Raw genomic sequence first — 23662 nt, 5'->3', positions numbered from 1 at the left:
TAAAATTAATGCCATTTTCTTACAGTAATGCCATGCCTAAGAATGAAATTTAGAAATGTGGGTAACTATTGAAAGAACTAAAATTTTTGTTCAATCTTTTTCCTAGCTGACTTTGGCGTGGCTGCAAAAATAACAGCCACCATTGCAAAGAGAAAATCTTTCATTGGCACTCCCTACTGGTAAGATATTATTATGATTAGATTTTGTGTGTTTTCGTTTCTTCAGAGTTGGTGATCAGCATAGATACTTAGTGATACAATTGATAGTTGAAAGTCTGGAAATTTGCATGCTCCTTGATATTGTCGTACTTGTGATTGGGTTAGGGAACTTTGATACCCATTTTTATTGTCCAGCTTTCCCTGTGTTAAAGTTCTAATAATTCCTCTTGTCCCTGGAGTTTTATATTAAGAGGACTCATAGTTATGAGATTTTTTTTAAAAAAGACTCTTATTTATAATCTCTTGTCATTTTATTAGCCTGCTTTTGGTATTGATTCTCTTTTAATCCAGGACTTCACTTTCTGGTTGTTTAAAATTCATGCATCTTACCAAGTACTGACAAAATGATCTTTCTAAAACACTGCTTTCATCAATGAAGATAGATAATTGAAATATAATACAAAAGCTAGTAATAAACCTTAATATATAAAATAGTTTAGTGAACATTTTAAAAGGTGACAGTTAAAGTTTGTATGAAAGGTTGGATTTTTAAATATGCAGTGTTTGAGTAACTTACTATTTGGAAAGAAATTTCAAGTCGCTCCATACCTCTTACCTAATGCCAAAATAAATTGTATATGGAAATAGTTAAATATAAAAGTGAAACCAAATGAACTATCAGTGACTATCTCCTTTAAAAGTTGAGTAAGCCAGGGTGCCTGTGTGGCTTAATCAGTTAAGCATCCAACTCCTGGTTTCAACTCAGGTCATGATCTCAGGGTTGTGAGAGCGAGCCCTTCATAGGGCTCTGTGCTTAGCACAGAATTTGCTTCAGATTCTCTCCCTCTCCCTCTGCCCCTTTTCCTGCTCCCTCACTCTCTTTCTCTAAAATAAAATAAATAGGGCGTCTGGGTGGCTCAGTGGGTTAAGCCGCTGCCTTCGGCTCAGGTCACGATCTCAGGGTCCTGGGATCAAGCCCCGCATAGGGCTCTCTGCTCAGCAGGGAGCCTGCTTCCCTCTCTCTCTCTCTGCCTGCCTCTGTCTACTATGATCTCTCTGTCAAATAAATAAATAAAATCTTAAAAAAATAAAAATAAAATAAAATAAAATCTTAAAAGAGTTGAGTAAAGCTTTCTTGGCATAAAAGCATAAAACATTAAAGGGAAAAATTGATAGATTTAACTACATGAAACTTTGAAGTTGAACACTAGGTTGAACAAAAGTGAAAGGCAAATAACAAATCAGGAAATATCCACTAAAATATGACAAAATAGGGGCACCTGGCTGGCTCAGTTGGTTAAGCCTCTGCCTTTGGCTCAGGTCATGATCCCAGGGTCTGGGGATCAAGCCCCATGTCTGACTCCCTGCTCAGTAGGAAGTCTGCTTCTCTCTCTCTCTCTGACCCCTCCCATCCCCCTGCTTGTGCTCTTTCTCACAAATAAATAAATCAAAAAATAATTTTAAATGACAAAATAGGTTTTAATATCTTTAATATATAAGTTCTTAATAAATCAGTAGAATGTATTTCATTAGAAGCAGAGTTATTAAAATAATACATATGTCATGAAGTACAAAAATTGTTTCCCCTAATGATGACCAAAAATGTAAATTAATCAAACACCACCATTCTTTTCCACTGAATTGGAAAATATTTGGAATCACAGGTAATGCTTATCACTGTCACTAAATATTTGACAGTGAAAGTGGAAATTGTTAGAACAATTTTGAAGGATAATTTGGCAATAATGTTTTTCAGAAACCTTTAACAGTGTTTATGTTTTTTAGTCTGAATTCTGCTTGTAGTAATTTATCAGAGAGACTCAGATTATTATATGAAGAACTTTATCACTGTACTTTAATAATGAAAAACTGAGGGAAGGTATGCACGTGCAAGAAGAATTAGTTAAGGAAATTATGTACGTTTATTCAGATCTATGAAATAAATTGCTGGTACTAAAAATCCTGTTGTAAAAGGTGAATGGTCAGTGGATAGGCTCATGATATATTATTATTCAAAAAAGCAAGATTAAAAATAACATGTAAGATTAAAAGTAGCATAGTGCCATGTTATAGAAGATACATGTGTGAGTAAAACTTATGGTTGTAAATATGTGAAAGAGTGGTTGTCTTTGAGTGGGATAATGTTTGACTTGTTTTCTTCCATATAGTCTAAATTCTCTTTGTCAACACATATCAATTATAACAACAGGAAAAATAAAGGCCCACTAAATATCACTTTAATGAAAATTGAAAGAAAACATAGCGAAGTCAGATTATGCCCATTTCCTTCCTCAGTCTCTTTCCTTCCTCAGTCTCTTTCTGTGATTGTCCCCCCCCGTGAACATTTTTCTCTAGTCAAAATTTGTTTTTTGTACCCTGATTATATTGGGTATTATTACCCCCCTAGTATATCCGTCTGCTCTGTTTATCTTAAGTCCTGCCCTGTCTTAAAAGTGGTGCATACTGGGGAACCTGGGTGGTTCAGTGGGTTAAAGCCTCTGCTTTCGGCTCTGGTCATGAGCCCAGGGTCCTGGGATCGAGTCCCGCATCGGGCTCTCTGCTCAAGGGAGCCTGCTTCCTCCTCTCTCTCTGCCTGCCTGCCTACTTGTGATCTCTGTCTGTCAAATAAATAAATAAAGTCTTTAAAAAAAAAAAAAGTGGTGCATACTGTGCCTTTCTTCACACATGGTAGACTAAGCAATCATAGCTTGGCTTCCCACTGCACCAGGAAGTGCAACACTCCTGGTCGACTTGGTGCTACACTCACCTACCACTACCGATTCTGGTGGGCAGAAGAGCTGAAACACATATGCTTTCTTGAGGTTCCAGCTCAACTTCTGTGAAACTTGAATTTCGTCATTTTGTTCCACAGTAGTCATTATTTTCTTCTCTTTACTTCTATATCCATTCTTATGTACATAGTACTTCATACAGCAGGTACATCTACATATTAACATTTTTAGTGTATGTATTTTATATCCCTAACCTCCTTTAAATTGAGAGACATTGTTCTATGTAACCTTTTGTAATCTAAATACATGTAGAGGGAACTTCCAGGGGCACTCAGTCAGTTAAGTGTCTGCCTTCAATTAAGGTCATGATCTCAAGGTCCTAGGATCATGCCCTACATCAGGCCCCCTGCTTGGCAGAAAGTGTGCTTCTCCCTCTCCCTCTGCTCCTCTCCCTACTCATGCTCTCTCTCTCAAATATATAAATAAACTCTTTTAAAAAATAAATAAAAAATAAAAGCAACTTCTACCTTGTGGATATTTAATATAAATTAGTTTTAAAATAGTAAACAGTAAAAAAAAGAGTATTTCCCCTGCGTAGTATTTATACTTTATAACTTCAAATGCCATCATTATATATCACTGAATCCCAAACAATAACTACAACTCAGCTACTAAGTTCAATCTTAGATGCATTCACAGTTATTTGATAATAGCTCTACTCCAATACCCACAAGCATTTCATACTCAAATCAATCTCTTCTGTCAACCCGTTTCATTCAGTCCCCTCTGCCACTGCATTTGGAAAGTCCTTTATCTTTTTTCCCTTGTATTTTTGAAATAGGCTTCGAACTCATTCATCTGACTCTGTTTTTATCTCCTCTCATGTCCTTCACATTGCCATGAGTTTTAGATCAAGTTTACCCCCCAGAATTACCCCGTTTTCACAATAAAGTCTAAGCTTCCTTATATAATCAGTAGGCCATTCATTATCTAGCTCCTACCTCTGAGGTTCGTTTTGCAAATACTTTTGAGACCCTCTCAAACTAGCTGTGGTGAACAACCAATTTTCTAAAATTCCCTGCTCATGATAGACTGAAATTATTAAAAAATAAATTAGGAATGAATTACTAAAAAATGGTCATGTATTTGGAGAAAAGTTAATACTCTCAATTTCTGTACTTAACATAAACTCATAACAAGCAGTTTATGGCTCCATGTAGGGCTGTAGATCATACATCGGATAGCACTGTCCTATCACCTTTCCAGGTGTTCCACGCTCTCTGTCTCCCTGCATTTGCACTTGTTTCCTTTGACTAAAATGTTGAGGCTCTTCACCCTGCCTTAGCTCCCTGCTGATTCATTCTCACCTCCTTTGGGAACGTTTCTGACCATCATAGAGATTTAGGTATTCTTTTCCCGTATTATATGATAAGATTCACAAAACAGAAACTAAAGACCAACACAAGTTTTCCTCAGAGCACGAGTCTTTAGAGAAGATCCCAAGATTTTTAAATACTGAATTTTAAGAGTATATCTATATATATACTTTCTTTACTAAGTCTTTCCTAGTAAACATCTGTCAGCCTCTTTCCCTCTAGTTCAGTGAATCTAACAAAAAATAGCAGATTTCCTATCACTTTTAAAAACTAAAGATGTTATATTCACTGATTCCTTCTAGGATGGCCCCAGAAGTTGCAGCAGTAGAAAAGAATGGTGGCTACAACCAGCTCTGTGATATCTGGGCAGTGGGAATAACAGCGATTGAACTTGGAGAACTCCAACCACCTATGTTTGATCTCCATCCAATGAGGTGTTCTTACTATCTACAATTATATAGTTATTAATAAAGTCTTTGAGAAGAATGAAATATTGATAACCTGGGTGTTCCCAGCTCATTTTCAAATAATGTGTTGTAAGGGACCTAGGGGTAATAATTGCACCTAACATTTGCTCTCTTTTATTGCTGTTCCTAAGGCAGCATGGGGTGAATTGTCAGTACTATTTGAAGATTTTCCGTAAAACAAATCTTTAATAATCATACTAGAACATGGCAGTTATCATTCAAAAAGCTTTTTTAAGTCTTTACATTCATTCTTATATCAATTGAACCTGTTTCTTTTTCTGTTCTAAGCTGAATTATAACCAAATGATAAAGGATGCAGATGAGATTTTTTTTCTATTCTTTTTTTATTTTGTTTACTTTTCTTTTGTCAAGAGATAATGAAGAGGTAGCTTTGCTTAGCATAATTAGTATTTACATTATAGGACATGTTGTCTCTTAGAAAAAATATCTGAGAGCGTTTGAAAGGATTTTTAGTACTTTGAAGGAAAATATAAATTGTGCTAAAATTTGAACTGTTATATAGTATAAAGTTGAAAAGAAAACAGTGGGGAAAGTGTTCTTCTAGCATGATGGATAGTAGATTAGTATATATTACATAAAGAATTCATTTAGTGACTCTATGGGCAAAAGATAGATTGTTTATGATGCAAAAGATACAAAGAAACTTGAAAAACTATTTGACCTCATAAGTAACTAAAGATACACAAGGTAAAAGATATTTACTTTCAGCTAGAATGCCATTAAGTAGAGACCTTCAGGAAAATAATTTGATATTGCTCGTTATGGGCAATACAAATGTTTCATTGATTCTACTACTTGGAAAATTATACTTAGGAGATAATCCAAGAAAAGGAAAAGCTAAGAATTACCCATTTCAGGTTAATAAGGGAAAAAACCTAAATATCTAATAGCTGGTAAATTATGTGGTTAAAAAAAATATTTTTTTAAGTTGGTGAATTATTAAGCAAATTCTTTCAGCCATTAGTGGCAGCTATTACATATGTATAAACAAAAGCAACATGAAAAATTGATTGTTAGTGAAAAAGCAATGTAAAATTACCTAATGTAATTATAATAATTGGTTAAATAAAAACTAAAGAGCAGAGGATTTGAAATAATGTCTCAGGGTAATAGTAATATAATCTTTATATAGGAATCATTTCATTTAAAAAAAAATAAAATATCTTTGATATTTAAAAAAGGACTAAGGAGTTTGCTTAGAAACCTGTAAAGGGTTTTGTAGAAAATATTGAAATAGAGCATTTTAGAACTTTCTTCTTAAATCTTCCACCCTTCTGCCCCCACAGCCCTAGAAAATGAGTCAAAGGTGAATTCATAGAGAAAGTCCTCTTGCATGTTGACTTCTACATCACTCATAATGAGAAAATGTGGAAATTTATTATCTGAAAGAGGGGAAAAGACTAGGAAGTACATATAATTTGCCTGTATATCCAAAATAATTATAGAGACAAATCTTCCATTAAGCATACAACCTAATGTTAGAGTAATATATCATCTCTGTGTTACAGCATGATACATAATTATATATACTTGTGCATAAGATACAATGCTAGTTATATATGTTAACAGTATTGTAATAAAACCCTTCTCTAACATTTGGTAGCTTTACCTTGTGAATAAGAGCTTGTTTGAAATTTAAATATCCTCTCTATACCTAGGAGAAATTTTCTATAAGATATCTGAAATATAAAAAATTTGATTTCCAGGGGTTCCTGGCTGGGTCAGTTGGTAGAGTATGTGACTGTACATCTCAGGGTTGTAAATTAAAGCCCCGTGTTGGGTATAGACATTACATACATACATACATACATATTAAAAACCACATTATTGGTAAACTTTAAAAAAATAATATCTTTTTAAAAAAATTTAATTTCAGGGCGCCTGGGTGGCTCAGTGGATTAAGCCTCTGCCTTTGGCTCAGGTCATGATCTCAAGGTCCTGGAATCGAGCCCCACATCGGGCTCTCTGCTCAGCAGGGAGCCTGCTTCCTCCTCTCTCTCTGCCTGCCTCTCTGCCTACTTGTGATCTCTGTCTGTCAAATAAATAAATAAAATATTTTTTAAAAAAGTAAAAAAATTTAATTTCCATATTCCATACCAGTTTTCATCAGTGCCTACATATTTAATAATTTGTATAAACGTATTACAGAATATTCATTCTGATTATTAGATGAAATAATAAAAGTATTTCAGTATTGCTCTTTAACTGAAAATTTTATTCCAGGGCCCTCTTCTTAATGTCAAAAAGTAATTTTCAGCCTCCAAAACTAAAGGACAAAACAAAATGGTAAGTTAATGAATGTATAGATAGATTTATAGAATTTTACAGATGAAAAGGAGACAGGTTCAGTTCCCTTATCTTATAGACAATGAAACTGAAGCCCAGAGCTATTATATTAAACAGTTTTCCTGAAGTTATGTATCTAATTTACTTGCAGAGCTGTGGCGAGGATATAGGTTTATTTTCTTGATAATTCCAGTTCCTTAGAAACTTAGAGTAATAAGAAATGGGAACAAATCCACATCACCGTGTCAATGCAAAAGATTTTTATGATCATCTCTGGTAAAACTCTAATCATTTTCTTAGTTTTTTAGAAGCTTGGGTAAGAAGTGTGGTGAGGAAACCATTGGAGATGAATAGATTAAAATTTTGGAGATTTGGGGTGCTTGAGTGGCTCAGTCATTAAGCATCTGTTTTTGGTTCAGGTCACGATCCCAAGGTCCTGGGATCGAGCCCCGCATCGGGCTCCCTGCTTGGCAGGAAGTCTGCTTCTCCCTCTCTCACTCCCCCTGCTTGTGTTCCCTCTTTTGCTGTCTCTCTCTGTCAAATAAATAAAATCTTTACAAAAAAATAAAAAATTAAAATAAAATTTTGGAGATTCATATCTTTGCCTTGGATCCTATTACTTCTGTTAATGAATGACATGTTGACTTTTATGGAAGGTAATATGAAAAGGTTTCCCAAGTACCATGACATTTATCACTGTTGACTTTTTCTGCCTTCCTTACCTAATATTCAAAAACATTATTATTTATTTTCTAATTTATTTTCCTAATTTCTTCTTTCTCTTACTAGTAAAGCAGTTTGCCTCTTTTTTTAATTTAATTTTATTTTTTCAGTGTTCCAAGATTCATTGTTTATGTACCACACCTAGTGCTCCATGCAATTCATGCCCTCCTTAATACCCACCACCAGGCTTGCCCATCCCCCCACCACCCTCCCCTCCAAAACCCTCAGTTTGTTTCTCCAGAGTCCACAGTCTCTCATGCTTCATCTCCCCCTCCGATTTACCCCAATTCACTTTTCCTTTCCTTCTCCTAATGTCCTCCTTGTTATTCCTAATGCTCCACAAGTGAGTGAAACCATATGATAATTGACTTTCTCTGTTTGCCTCTTCTTAAAGTCCATTAAGACATCTTTAATTGGATGATAAAAATTGAAAATTATTTTCTGGTAATGTTTTCCCATGCATGTAATAAAAGAGACCATGCAAATAAAAGTTTCCAAGTTCCTAAATTCAGAATTCTTCATCTAGATTTAATGGATCTCTTATTGGGAGAGGCCCATGGGCTCCCCAATTTCTGTGTGTATATTCATTCTTCTAGGAAGACAGTCCATATCTTGTTTCAGATTCTAAGAGGCCTGTCCCCAAAAGAGGTTCTAAACTACTGTTTTGTGTTTTACTGGCCCGTCTGTGTACATAAAGTATTACTTAGGATCCAGGCCATTCTGGGGATGATGCCAGGAGTGAAGGGAAAATTCCACTGGAAATAAAGGAATTTATATCCTACTGTGGCTGTATTTTTTTGTGGTGATAAGGGTTTCTTCCTAATCCTTTTTACCCTAGGCTCCTAAGCAACTGGAACTGGAGGACTTTATGGCAGTTATGACTGGATATTCATTCAGGAATGAATGACTACTAGCTCTCACAGCCGAATTCAGTCAGATTCCAGAGCAGTCGCTGCCTTTGGAGTACCTTTGCCAGTCTCAGGGTACTCTCTGACTCTGTTATTCCTACCACAAGTCACGAAATATAATGCAGTGGTTTGGTTTCTTGGCAAGAGAACTGCTATGTGGTTGCTCTCATTCCTAAGAAATTCAGTGACCCTGTAAGGGTTTAGATAATCTTTAACATTACCCCCATACCTCTATGCCATTCTTTTGGTATAGGAAAACATTTATATATTAGATAAATTTAACCAATGAGAAAATGCCATTTTGATTCCTAAGTGGCACCTAGAATACAAGCTTATAAATGACATAGCTGCCCATTTCTAATTTTTTGTGTATTTTTTAGAGGTTATGTGTTACTGTTTTGCTAACTAATTTCATTTTACTTATAGAGGAACCTGATACCTGTTTTCAAGGAATATACTGTGCTTTGGGTTTTGTTTTTTGTCTTATATAGAGCTAAGAGGCCTAAGAGAAAAATCATGTGTTTCAGACTTTCAAACTGCTTATAAATTAGTTTTATTTAGTAACACCAAAAAACTAATATTAGTGAAATATTTTTGTACATGTCTTGTCTTGTTTGAAGGTCATCAACATTCCATAATTTTGTCAAAATAGCACTAACCAAAAACCCCAAAAAAAGACCAACCGCTGAAAGACTTCTGACGGTAAGTCAATTTAAATTATAGAAGAATTTTCTGTAGTCATGCAGTAAGTAGGCATATCACTTGAATAAAAGTATTTAGGATTTTTAATATAAAAATTTAGTGATCTCTTACTGTAGGGGTCAGCAAACTTTTTGAGAAAAGTTAGATAGTAAATGTTTTAAGCTTTGGGGTCACAGTCTCTGTTGCAACTTCTAAATTTCGCCATTGAAGCACAAAAGCAACCATAGACAGTTTGGGTTTGGCTTTAATACTCAACACTTGATTTACAAAAAGAGGCAGTGCCCCAGATTTTGCCCATTGGCTTTAGTTGGCCAACCCCTGCCTTAAAGAAAACTCTATAAAATGTTGCTGTCATTTTCCTTGGTTTCTTATGTAAATTTATAGAATGCTCTGTGTGTATTTGTAAAATACTTTTATATTAGAAAAAGTCAATGATTACAGCTGTTTAAGGAAACTATTTAAATGTCAAAATTGAATTATGTATCTTTGCACATTTATACAATGTTACTGAATTAAATGTTTGCAAATTCGGAATACACATGCTTTTTTCTTACTGTGATAGGGACTGTATCTCAGTATTCATTTGCATATATATCACCATAGTGACATGAGTAATGTTTAGTTGTTATAGCCAAATTTGTACTTTTGCAACCTAATATAGATTAGATAACTTTACTTAGAAAAATTATTCATGTTATAAACTTACTCCACAAGGGTGCTTTAGTTTGATAATACATAATTATGGTTATTATTATTCATGTTATAAACTTACTCCATAAGGGTGCTTTAGTTTGATAATATATAATTATGGTTTCTCTGATTAATATTTTTACTAATACATTCTCTAATTTATTTGTATTAGTAGGCTCCCATATGCTTGTCTCTGATAGTTACTGAATGAAAAATTACAAATAACATTTTCTATATACAATGATGTAAAAGCATACTCATGAAACTCTGTTTTGTTTTGTTTTGACTTAGCATACGTTTGTAGGGCAGCCAGGTCTCTCTAGGGCCCTAGCAGTCGAACTGTTGGACAAAGTGAATAATCCAGACAACCATGCACATTACACTGAGGGAGATGACGATGACTTTGAGGTAAAGAGTGTTTGCAGTCTGATATCTGAAAATACATGTTTAATATGGTTTGAGAGTTTATTTTCTAATTTACTCTTCTAGTTATAACAGATTTAGCCACAAAGATTAATTAGCAATGTAAACTAAACTTATCCTGCATATAATTACCAGTTAATACTTTTAAAAAATTTGCGATATAACATAACTGGTTGACACTTTTTCTGGAAAGAACGAGGATTACTAGTCTAATTAAAACTACTTATATCATTTTATTTTCCTAGTTGATTTGCCCAAGGTTATTAAGAGGTTTCCAAGATTAGAATCAGGTCTTTTTCCTCTTCCAGAAATCCAGAACTGCTTTCCCTTCTCCCTAGACCTCAGATTCTGGTGAGAGTCTGATCTCTCCTTGACGAGAAAGGACATCTGTAGAAGGAAATAAAAGGTTTTAGGAACAGTGCTTTGAACCAAAAGAACAAAAAGTTAGCCAGAGCACATGCACATAAGATTTTTCACAAAAGAGGCTCTCTAGAAATTCAACTGGTCATTTTTAAGTTTTTCTGTTATACAGGTTATTAACAGAATACAAATGATTTTTAAAAATTAAGTTGAGGTTCCCATAGAAATTTTATCCTTTCCAATACTTGTTGAAGACTATTATGTTTTCTATTATTACATTTAGTGCTAGTCCTCTGTTTTCTTTCTCCAAAAATACTGTAAAACCTTTTTGAATATATTCTATTTAACAAGAAAACTTGTAAGTCAGGAATGTGGGACTTTCTGCCCATTGGCAGGTACCGCTTTAGCTTGTATAAAACAGAGCTGTGGGGGGCACCTGGGTGGCTCAGTGGGTTAAGCCTCTGCCCTCGGCTCAGGTCATGGGTCATGATCTCAGGGTCCTGGGATCAAGCCCCGCATCGGGCTCTCTGCTCAGCAGGGAGCCTGCTTCCCCCTGCACCCCTCTGCCTGCCTCTCTACCTACTTGTGATCTTTCTCTCTCTCTCTCTCTCTCTCTGTGTCAAATAAATAAATAAAATCTTTAAAAGAAAAACACCTTTAAAAACAGAGCTGTGTTTTTTTCACCAGGGTTTCTTCCTCTCCTTTTAGGATTTCTTTTTATTTCTGTGTTTCTCTGAATTTATCTCATTTCTCTTTGTGCCCTTATTTCCTTTTATATCTCTACCTTCACTCTGGCAAGACTATAGAACCAAACATTTTGTTATTATTTATTGAAGTAAATGTTCTGCTTTATGTTCTTAAGTTTTGAATTATACCATGTAAGTATCATGATAACTACTAACACTCTTTGGGTAGTCATTGTGTGCCAAGTATTGGACCAGATAATTTTCACGTTAATTCATCTAATACTCGGAACAGTCCTTTGCAACAGATTCTATTACTGTCCACATTTTATAAATGAGGGAATAAAGGAGAAAGAATAGAAGTAATTTGCCCAAGATCAAGCCTATCATTTAATTAATGATACTATTTCTATGTATGTATTTAATAGAAATAGTCAATTAAATAATATTTGAAAATTAATCTTTAAAAATTAATCATTGCCTAGTGTATAGCATAGTCTTACCCTTGTCATTAGGTAACTGATGAATATTTTGTTGAATGTTAAATGAACTTTTAGTTGAAAATATTGAATAAGCTGGCTATAGATTTTTTTTTACGTTAACCATCATTTGCAGACTTGTAATAATTAAGATATTAATCCCTTAAAAATTAAAAAATTATTAAAATTGTTGCAGCTTAAATGTGGTATTGGTATTACTTGATTCCCCAATTTGTCATTTGTTATATAAATAACCAGACACTCTTTTTATTCCCCACATTATTTTGCTGGGCTTCCCAGATCCACTCTCTCCATTTCTGTTTAATGATAAAACCGTACTTTTCAGTTCTTGAAATCCCTGTGCCAGGTAGTTGGGAACACTATGGTGTATGAGATTCACCCTATCCCTGCCTTCAAAGAACTTACGGTACAGTCTTAAAGGAAACTCAGAAATGCCAACAAATAATTTACAAGTGTGGTAACAGTTATGGAATGGGAAATACAGTGTGCCGTGGAGGCAAATTTTAGGGACAGGAAAGTACTTGCTGTAGAAGTGATATGTAAGTTGAAACCTGAAGGAAAAATTGGAATTAGAGGAAGAGAACAGGCAGAATTGTTCTGAGCAGAGGGAATAATAGCATGTTAGAAAGCCTGGTGATAAAAACGAAGGCTACATACTTGAGGAGCTACAGAAAGGTTAGTCTCATTTGTGTAGAAAACAAGGAAGAAGAATGGTGGGAGGTGAAATTATGGAGCTAAACCCTGGCCATTTCAAACCATGTTAAAAATTTGGGGCTTTATCTAAAGGTGGTAGAAACCATTTAAGGGTAAGGGAGTGAGTGACATAACTGTATATGCATTTTTTTAAAGATCTCTATGACATCAGAATGGTGATTCCATTTCTAGAAATCTTTTAAGAGGCTGCTGAGGTCATCCAGGATGACCATCCTGGTCATCCAGAATGGAGATGGGTGGTGTTTTAGACTAGGAATGTAGAGCAAGAATGAAGAAAAGTGGACTAATTCAGGAATTCTTTGTGAAAGTTGGGGATTGGATGAAGACATGAGGGTAGAGGATGAATAAAGATTACTGCTAGGTTTTTATTTGAATGCCTAAAGGGGTATAAAAGTGCCTCATTTATTGAGGTAGGAACATTAGAGTAAAATCTGGTTTGGGAAGAAAAGGAGTTCAATTTTATGTATAATTTTGATGTCGCACAAAACTTCAAAATGGAGAGGTCTCATAAGGAATTAGATATGTGGTTGTACCTTGGGGAGAAAAGTTTGGACTACAGATATAAATTTGGAAATCATTAAGTATAGAAGTAGGGGCGCCCAGGTGGCTCATTGTGTTAAGCGTCTGCCTTTGGCTCAGGTCATGATCCCAGGGTCCTAGGATCAAGCCCCGCATTGGGCTCTCTGCTTAGTGGGGAGTCTGCTTCCCTCTCCCCCTCTGTCTGCCTCTCTGCCTACTTGTGATCTCTCTCTGTCAAATAAATGAATAAAATTTTTTAAAAAGTATAGAAGTAGTTAATACCTTAAAAAGTAAATGTGAATACTCAAGGGAAGCATGTAGAATGAGAAAAGAAGAGGGCCTAAGATAGCAACCTGAGATTTCTTCCAAAATTTAAGAATCAAGTAGGCTAGGGGACACGTGGGTGGCACGGTCAGTTGAGTGTCTGACTCTTGGTTTCAGTCAAGCCCTGTGTCAGGCTCTGCACTCAGTGTGGAGTCTGCTTAAGATTCTCATTCTCTCTCTTTCTGTGCCCTCTCTCTCACCTCCCTCTCTCCAAAGTAAATAAATAAATCTTAAAAAAAAAAAAAAGTATCAAGTAGGCTAGGAGGAACGGCAAAGGATTGATTAAGATCGTTAAAAGAAGGAAGGAAAGTTTTAACAAGAATATTGCCTAGAAGATAAGTTAACTCTTTGGATTTTAGGTGGTGGTATGCTTAATTACTTTTTAAAAGGGATAATACTCAAATTAATCGAGGTGAAGCTAGATTGAAGTGGTTTGGAAGATAAGTATAGCAATACATTTATGCAATTTAGTTGTGAAAGGGAGAGGTAGGACGAACAGTGACTAGAGGAAATTGAGTTGGTGGGGGATTTATTTAATTAGTTATTGTTTAAGTGGGGAAGGTAATTTTTAATAGGATTAAATGCTTATGAAGAGGATCCAATAGATAGAGATGAGAAAGATTTAAGAGGAACAAGATGAATAGGCAAAGTCTCTGAGAAAGGAGGAGAGGCTGGGATCTAGATTATGAGACACTTGATCTTAGGTATGAAGTACTTCTTCACCTGCATGAGAGGAGGAGGATAGTTGAGATTATTGCCAGAAGATATTTTCTCTTTTATGATTCCAGTTTTCTCTGTGAGGTAAATGGCAAGGTCGTCTCTTGAAAGTCTGAGGGAAAATGATTGGGTTTGGAGAGTATGGAGAAAAAGTGTGAAATAGTAATTAAGGAGAAGGGTTGGGTTAAATGATTAGGCAAGTGTTTGTGGGCAAAGTTGAAGCCTCAGATGAGATGAATTTTCAGTGTGGTCTGCTCAGTGACTTTCCTCCAGTAGAAAAACACAAAGGTAGCTTAATTCATCCAAAGTTGTCATTCTGGCATGCCAGAGTACTGAAGGGCAGTGGGGCAAAGGGCATTTAGGATATTGGCAAGAAATTGCTTGAAATTGTAGACCACCAGATAAAACTGGATAGGAAGAAGAGTGAAGATAAGAGAAACGCTGATGGGGGCTAACAAGGTAATGAGTCAAATGGACTTGGAATTCCAATGTGAACATGAAATAGCATAATGGGAGTAAATGAGAGTGAGCTCAAAGGCTGAAAAGTTTGGAGCATAGCATGAGTTTGAGTATCAGAGCTGATGGCAAGGTCCAGGGGGTGATCTTAGGACTTGATGTATTGAAGTCTGGAAGAGTGAGATGAGGTCAGAAAACTTAAGTCCCAAACAATGGGCTGTTGAAGTCCGTTGGTATGACGGTGGGTCTTGAAGTAGAGGAGAAAACGTATGAGCCACTGTCACTCTCAGTGAATGAGAATGAGTCATTAGAAATTTAATAGGCGGCAGTTGAGCTGAAGGCTAATTTCAAAGGATCAGGAGTTTATGCAAAAGGGTGTAAAGTAGCAATCTTCTCACTTGATTTACTACAGTATTCTTAATCTTCCTGCATCCAGTATTTCTCCCCTCCATACCTTCTTACATGCTTATCCAATTACCCTTAAATCTGACTCCAAAATACCACTCCTCTTTTGTAAAATCTCCAAAAAATTCCTTTGCCAAGAAAATAAAATTGAGAGCCCTCAGCTGATATTTGGAGCCTTGCATGATCTGGCTCATTCCCAGTCTGTCTGTCCAGCTTTGTCATCTCTTCATTTAATCTTCACTGAAGCCAAATAATAACCAACTTCAGTTCCCCTGAATGCTACAATTTCTTTTTCTTCTTGCATTCCTTGGTTGGTCTTGGCTCTGCTGTCTAGAATGCTTCCCACATTGCTGCACATCCAACACCTACTGTCTTCGGGCCCAGATCAGATCACAGCTCTGTCATGAGGAACTCCTCTACCCCTGCAAGTGGAAATCATTTCTTTTTCATCTGGGCATGAATAGTAATCATCATAATGAATGGCACTGACCATTTTCTAATCATATTATTTGTGCATCCTAACTGCCTAGATTACAAACTCCTTGAAAATAAGATTTCTCTCTCTCTTTGCATCTTTTCAGTATTTTATGCAGTATAAACATGGAATAAGTGAATAACTTTTAACATATTTGTGTTCATTTTATTATGTTTATCCCGTAATTTATTCTATTAGTAGATAGTCATGTTTGTCAGTAGATGATCATTTAGTTAAAAAGAAAAATTTGACCTTTTAACTTTATCACTGAAATTTTTTAAAGTGTGTGTATTATGCTTCTATTCACAGCCCCATGCCATCATTCGTCATACAATTAGATCTACAAACAGGAATGCCAGAGCTGAACGGACAGCTTCAGAAATAAACTGTATGTGTTTGGTATACATTTTCAGTTGGTGGTTTTGGTGGGTTGAGCTGGGTATTTTTGTGGGTCTTTTTGGAACAATAAAATTTCAGACTAATGGAAGGTACATGCTTTAACATAATTAGAATAAACGACTAAAATAGAGGTTGTTTCTTTGTTTTATAATGGAGTTCTCTTGTTTTTTCATTAAATAGTTTTTATTTACTAATTACAAAGGCAATGTATATTCATTATAGAAAATGTATAAGAGGAAAAAATAGAAAATTAACATTGCCCATCTCATCACACAGTACCAAGCCATAGATAATATTTTTGCTAAATTGCCTTCATGTTTTCCCCTGACTAAATTTACTTAACATACAAGCATTTTCTTTAAATGCTTCTTTAAATTTTCATTTCCTAGCCTAGCCTTTATAACCATTAAAGGTTGCGTCCTTTTTCACTGAGGTCATATATTGTAGTTGAATAATTTCCTGTTGTTGGACATTTGGGTTGGTTTTGGGTTTTTTAGTCAAGTTAACAGGGGAGATGAATCTTTTCTAAAATACACACATAAAAGGGGAAATTGATGTTTATTCAATAAATTAATCATTGACAAATATTTTGTATAAAGGATATTTGTGACTCTAGCCAGATTAATTTAGAAGACCAGATTTGCAAAGAAATTTTAGGTATGAGTATATTGACTTAAATGCATACTTGTTTCAAAAGAGATTTTTAAAAGTTTACAGTAAAATAAGATAAAAAATTATAAACTGGGGACGCCTGGGTGGCTCAGTTGGTTAGGCCGCTGCCTTCGGCTCAGGTCACGATTCTGGGGTCCTGGAATCGAGTCCGGCGTCGGGCTCCTTGCTCGGCAGGGAGCCTGCTTCTCTCGCTGCCTCTGCCTGCTTGTGTGTACTCTCCCTCTCTCTTTCTCTCTGGCAAATAAATAAAATCTTAAAAAAAAAATTATAAACTGTAATGAAGATAATATATTAAGTATTTAGGCTAATTAAAGTTATTGCAGACATGCATTTTGTTGAAGTCCGAGTTTTCTTGAACCCAAATATTTCTAGCTTTCTGGATACAGCTTTGGAAATATCTAGGTCATTGGAGAGTTAGAATGTCCTTCCCATATCCATCAATTCAGTTAGGCCTTTTCTTAGTTAAACCAGTAATTTGAGATTTTATCTCTTTGTTAGCCTCAGATTGTTGATATTTCTAATGCTGTCTTCTTATATAATCCCAAGGGAGCTCTCTAGACTTCAAATACCATACAGAAAAGAAGCAAATTTGCTATTCCATTATAAAGCTATCTTCTTTATTTTTTGCATGTCTATAAGTATTCAATTAATATTGTCAAACATCTATATTTTCTTCTATAGCTTTTGAATTTTGTGTCATATTTAGCAAAGCCTTCCTGATTTTAAGATCACAATAGAATTCTATTTTTTCTTCTATTTTTACAGTTTTACTTTTTTAATATTTAAATCTTTGATACAAGATATTAATTTATTTGGTAAGAGGTATGAAGTATGGATTCAACTTCAGTTTCTTTTTAAATGACTACCCATTTGTCTAAATGCTAATTATTAAAAACTTAATATTTTCACTAGTGGATTTGATATATCACCTTTATGATGTATTAAATGACCATATAGATTTTTGGTTTCTTTCCAGAAATTCTGTCATTGCATTAGTATGTCTAGTCATGTGCCAATAGCATAATTTGATTATTTAGTCTTCATAATACCTTTTAAAATATGTTAGGACTAATCCTCCTCCTACTCCCTTCACTCCTCCCCCCCAAAATATATGTTGTTGCTGTTCTTTGTTATGATATTTGGCTATTGTATTTTTAAACATAAACTTAAGAATCAGCTTATCTAGTTAAGGAAAATTATCAGTATTTTTACCAAGATTTCATAAAAGTTCATGTATTAACTTAGGGAGAGTTGACCCCTTTATGATAGTCTGTCTTCTTAACTAAAATAGGCTTTTTGCAGAGGTAAGTTCAAGACTTAGTTCTTCCTGAACGCCATAGTACTAATATCTTCACCGAGTAAGCTTTTTGTGCTTCAATACCAGAAAAAAAATTGGTGAAGTTGAAGGTCATTTTACTGGTGATTTATCTTTATATTTTCTCAAGTCTTCGTTTGTGTCTATCAAGAGCATTTTATAACTTTGTTTTTATGTGTTTACTAGGTTTTGTATAGACCTAGTTAGTTTTAATCTTATTTTTTTTGTTTCATTTTTTAAAATTTGAGCTGGTAACTTACATATAGTAAAATGCTTAGGTATACTGTATGATGAATTTTTAAAAATGTATACAGTCATGAAACTGCCACCCAGATCAAAATATAGAACATTATCAGAATCTCTGAAGTCCCCTTCCCTCGTGCTCCTTCACAGTCAGAACGCTTCTATCTTCCTATACACCCCTGCCCTTTTCATTGGCCAGGCTAATCACTGTTCTGTTCTCTTGTCTCCATAGATTGGTTTTTACCTTGATCTGGATCTCAGATAAATGGGATATACAATTTGCACCCTTTTTGCTTGGTTTCTTTTGCTCAGCGTTATGTCTGTGAGAGTCATTCATTTCGTGTATAGCAATAGTTCATTGTCTTCACAGTAATAAAATATTTTATTGTAGGATTATAACACAATTTATCCATTCCTTGGTTGATGGGCATTTGATTTGTTACCAGTTTTTGGATTTTGTGACTATAGAATAAACATTCTGTGTGTTTTCAGTGGAAATAAGTAATTTTTAGGGTCTTGGCTTAGTCTAAGACCACCAGGGATGAATGTGAATGTGTAGTCCAGCAAAGTCAGGTTTGTTGACTCTGTGCAATGAGGGAAAACACACAGTAGAGGAACTATGGAACATCTCATTAAACAAAGGAAAAGAGTGGGTTTTGGAAAGTAGAGTTCAAGTGAAATGTGGTAACACAAAAAAAGAGATGTATATGATAGGGTGAATATCAGGTCTAATACTGTGAAAATTGACCTAGACACCTGTTTTCTTGGAAATTTGGAATGATTTATTTGGAAGCCCCTTTATTTGAAGTTCTATATCTATTTTTCAACTGGTTATGGTTTCTAGTCTCCTGCTTCTTCTCTGGTTATTTTATTATTATTATATCTTGGACATTACGGTGAAACACTGAGTGTCTGGTTGTGTCCTCTTTATTCTGCAGGTGTTTAAAGAGTTAATTAAGAGTACATCAGCTTGCTCCTCTTAAAGCTAGTGTGAGGTTTTACCAGAGTATTCAGCAAGCTCCTTCCTCTGGTTAGAAACTCAGCTATCTTTCCCGGCACTCTGTGATCACCAGAATCTACATTTAGCTCACAGCACTCTGTTAGCTGTTTGTACAGTCTTGGGTATTTGTTTGTTTGCTCATGGACGATTTAGTATTCAACCAAAGACAAAGATTTCTTGGCATATTTCTAGAGCTCCTTCATGTAACTTTCTCATTTCTGGCACTCTGCCCTTCAAATTCCCACCACCTAAGCAGCGCCAATCTCCAGTCTTTGTTTCCTGCACCCAGTAACACTGTTACTCTCTCTTTGGATTCCACTTTCTTGTGTCCTAGTTTGGAAAGTGCCTCCAGGCAGAAAGCCAGAGTGAATGTGGATCTTACCACTATGGATTCCCTTCTCTCAAGGATTACAGCCTTGTGGGGTCTGTTATCCACGACCCCAAAATAATTACTTCATATCATTTGTACAGACATTGGTGTTACATATATGTAGTTGTTTAAAGTAGAAAGATAATTCCAATTCCTGTTACTCATTGTGGCTAGAACCTACATCATCTTACAGAAATAAATAATTATGTATAATAGAAGACCTCCCCATCTTTGGATTTTCATAAGCCAAAGATGCACCCAAAGTTACTGTCAGTATTTTCTTTAAAACAAAATAATTTGAGGTCCCATCTACCACATAAGCCAATGATATTGGAGGCTCTGGCTGGCATTTCTGTGCCATAAGTTAATGGCTGTAATAATTTAGAATAGTCTTAAGGAATTTGATTTTTTTTAAAGGAATACTTTTCTTGTGTTTTAAAACATCTTAAATGTTTATGAAACTCATTTTTTTCTTGGAATTTCTTGTAAGTCTTGAAATTTGCTTGATCTATAATTCTTATTGTTAAAGATAATAATGACATTTTCTCTTTCTTTTCTATACCTGCTTGCCTGCCAGTATTTCTAGTAGTGACAAAAAAAGAAAAGCTTTAATTCATCTCTGTCTCAAATGAGTTGAAGTAGTGAATTAGAATAGTGGTTTTGAGTTAAGATATTTTTCAATAGTATTAAGAAATAAGTTATTAATAAGTGAAAGTCTTTTAGGTTATTTTTGAAAAGTAGATACAATTTTTATGACAGTGGTTTTGTTTAATGAATTATATAAGTACTTTGTATTACTTTACAAATCTTGTTTTAGAGATAAGAACAACTGGATCCTTTTTTTTTTTTTTTTAGTTAATGGTATTTCTTTCCTTTTTTTTTTAAATTTATTTATTTATTATTATTTTTTATAAACATATAATGTATTTTTATCCCCAGGGGTACAGGTCTGTGAATCACCAGGTTTACGCACTTCACAGCACTCACCATAGCACATACCCTCCCCAATGTCCATAACCCCACCCCCTTCTCCCATACCCCCTCCCCCGAGCAACCCTCATTTTGTTTTGTGAGACTAAGAGTCACTTATGGTTTGTCTCCCTCCTGATCCCATCTTGTTTCATTTATTCTTCTCCTATCCCCCAACCCCCCATGTTGCATCTCCACTTCCTCATATCAGGGAGATCATATGATAGTTGTCTTTCTCCGATTGACTTATTTCACTAAGCATGATACCCTCTAGTTCCATCCATGTCGTCGCAAATGGCAAGATTTCATTTCTTTTGATGGCTGCATAGTATTCCATTGTGTATATATACCACATCTTCTTTATCCATTCATATGTTGATGGACATCTAGGTTCTTTCCATAGTTTGGCTATTGTAGACATTGCTACTATAAACATTTGGGTGCACGTGCCCCTTTGGATCACTACGTTTGTACCTTTAGGGTAAATACCGAGTAGTGCAATTGCTGGGTCGTAGGGTAGCTCTATTTTCAACTTTCTGAGGAACCTCCATGCTGTTTTCCAGAGTGGTTGCACCAGCTTGCATTCCCACCAACAGTGTAGGAGGGTTCCCCTTTCTCCGCATCCTCGCCAGCATCTGTCATTTCCTGACTTGTTAATTTTAGCCATTCTGACTGGTGTGAAGTGGTTGTGATTTGTATTTTGATTTGTATTTCCCTGATGCCAAGTGATGTGGAGCACTTTTTCATGTGTCTGTTGGCCATCTGGATGTCTTTGTTGCAGAAATGTCTGTTCATGTCTTCTGCCCATTTCTTGATTGGATTATTTGTTCTTTGGGTGTTGAGTTTGCTAAGTTCTTTATAGATTTTGGACACTAGCCCTTTATCTGATATGTCATTTGCAAATATCTTCTCCCATTCTGTCAATTGTCTTTTGGTTTTGTTAACTGTTTCCTTTGCTGTGCAAAAGCTTTTGATCTTGATGAAATCCCAATAGTTCATTTTTGCCCTTGCTTCTGTTGCCTTTGGCGATGTTCCTAGGAAGAAGTTGCTGCGACTGAGGTCAAAGAGGTTGCTGCCTGTGTTCTCCTCAAGGATTTTGAAGGATTCCTTTCTCACATTGAGGTCCTTCATCCATTTTGAGTCTATTTTCGTGTGTGGTGTAAGGAAATGGTCCACTTTCATTTTTCTGCATGTGGCCGTCCAATTTTCCCAACACCATTTATTGAAGAGGCTATCTTTTTTCCATTGGACATTCTTTCCCACTTTGTCGAAAATTAGATAACCATAGAGTTGAGGGTCTATTTCTGGGCTCTCTATTCTGTTCCATTGATCTATGTGTCTGTTTTTGTGCCAGTACCATGCTGTCTTGATGATGACAGCTTTGTAATAGAGCTTGAAGTCCGGAATTGTGATGCCACCAACTTTGGCTTTCTTTTTCAATATTCCTTTGGCTATTCGGGGTCTTTTCTGGTTCCATATAAATTTTAGGATTATTTGTTCCATTTCTTTGAAAAAATGGGTGGGATTTTGATAGAGATTGCATTAAATGTGTAGATTGCTTTAGGTAACATAGACATTTTCACAATATTTGTTCTTCCAATCCAGAGCATGGAACATTTTTCCATTTCTTTGAGTCTTCTTCAATTTCTTTCATGAGTACTTCATAGTTTTCTGAGTATTGATTCTTTGCCTCTTTGGTTAGGTTTATTCCTAGGTATCTTATAGTTTTGGGTGCAATTGTAAATGGGATTGACTCCTTAATTTCTCTTTCTTCTGTCTTGTTGTTGGTGTAGAGAAATGCAACTGATTTCTGTGCATTGATTTTATATCCTGACATTTTACTAAATTCCTGTACAAGCTCTAGCAGTTTTGGAGTGGAGTCTTTTGGGTTTTCCACATATAGTATCATAGCATCTGCAAAGAGTGATAGTTTGACTTCTTCTTTGCTGATTTGGATAACTTTAATTTCTTTTTGTTGTCTGATTGCTGAGGCTAGGACTTCTAGTACTATGTTGAATAGCAGTGGTGATAATGGACATCCCTGCCATGTTCCTGATCTTAGCGGAAAAGCTCTCAGTTTTTCTCCATTGAGAATGATATTTGCGGTGGATTTTTCATAGATGGCTTTGATAATATTGAGGTATGTGCCCTCTATCCCTACACTTTGAAGAGTTTTGATCAGGAAGGGATGCTGCACTTTGTCAAATGCTTTTTCAGCATCTATTGAGAGTATCATATGGTTCTTGTTCTTTCTTTTATTAATGTGTTGTATCACATTGATTGATTTGCGGATGTTGAACCAACCTTGCAGCCCTGGAATAAATCCCACTTGGTCGTGGTGAATAATCCTTTTAATGTACTGTTGAATCCTATTGGCTAGTATTTTGGTGAGAATTTTCGCATCTGTGTTCATCAAGGATATTGGTCTGTAATTCTCTTTTTTGGTGGGATCCTTGTCTGGTTTTGGGATCAAGGTGATGCTGGCCTCATAAAATGAGTTTGGAAGTTTTCCTTCCATTTCTATTTTTTGGAACAGTTTCAGGAGAATAGGAATTAGTTCTTCTTTAAATGTTTGGTAGAATTCCCCTGGGAAGCCGTCTGGCCCTGGGCTTTGTTTGGAGATTTTTGATGACTGTTTCAATCTCCTTACTGGTTATGGGTCTGTTCAGGTTTTCTATTTCTTCCTGGTTCAGTTGTGGTAGTTTATATGTTTCTAGGAATGCATCCGTTTCTTCCAGATTGTCAAATTTGTTGGCGTAGAGTTGCTCATAGTATGTTCTTATAATTGTTTGTATTTCTTTGGTGTTAGTTGTGATCTCTCCTCTTTCGTTCATGATTTTACTTATTTGGGTCCTTTCTCTTTTCTTTTTGATAACTCTGGCCAGGGGTTTATCAATCTTATTAATTCTTTCAAAGAACCAACTCCTAGTTTTGTTGATTTGTTCTATTGTTTTTTTGGTTTCTATTTCATTGATTTCTGCTCTGATCTTTATGATTTCTCTTCTCCTGCTGGATTTAGGCTTTCTTTGTTGTTCTTTCCCCAGCTCCTTTAGGT

At 35.4% G+C, this 23662-nt stretch overlaps 1 protein-coding gene across 1 annotated transcript in view; it reads left to right on the top strand.

Moving 5' to 3' along the window:
• MAP4K5 (mitogen-activated protein kinase kinase kinase kinase 5) overlaps nt 1-23662 on the top strand; it is a 113146-nt gene that overhangs the window by 53097 nt on the left and 36387 nt on the right. The window contains exons 9-14 of the mRNA XM_080807907.1: nt 107-179; nt 4569-4700; nt 6978-7040; nt 9292-9373; nt 10355-10471; nt 15949-16027. Of these exons, the coding sequence (XP_080664033.1) occupies nt 107-179; nt 4569-4700; nt 6978-7040; nt 9292-9373; nt 10355-10471; nt 15949-16027 (546 nt within the window). The remainder of the gene's footprint in view (nt 1-106; nt 180-4568; nt 4701-6977; nt 7041-9291; nt 9374-10354; nt 10472-15948; nt 16028-23662) is intronic.

This window comes from Martes martes (assembly GCF_963455335.1).
Source record: "Martes martes genome assembly, chromosome: 7".
Lineage (NCBI taxonomy): Eukaryota > Metazoa > Chordata > Mammalia > Carnivora > Mustelidae > Martes > Martes martes.
This window is presented reverse-complemented; position numbering and strand designations above follow the sequence as displayed.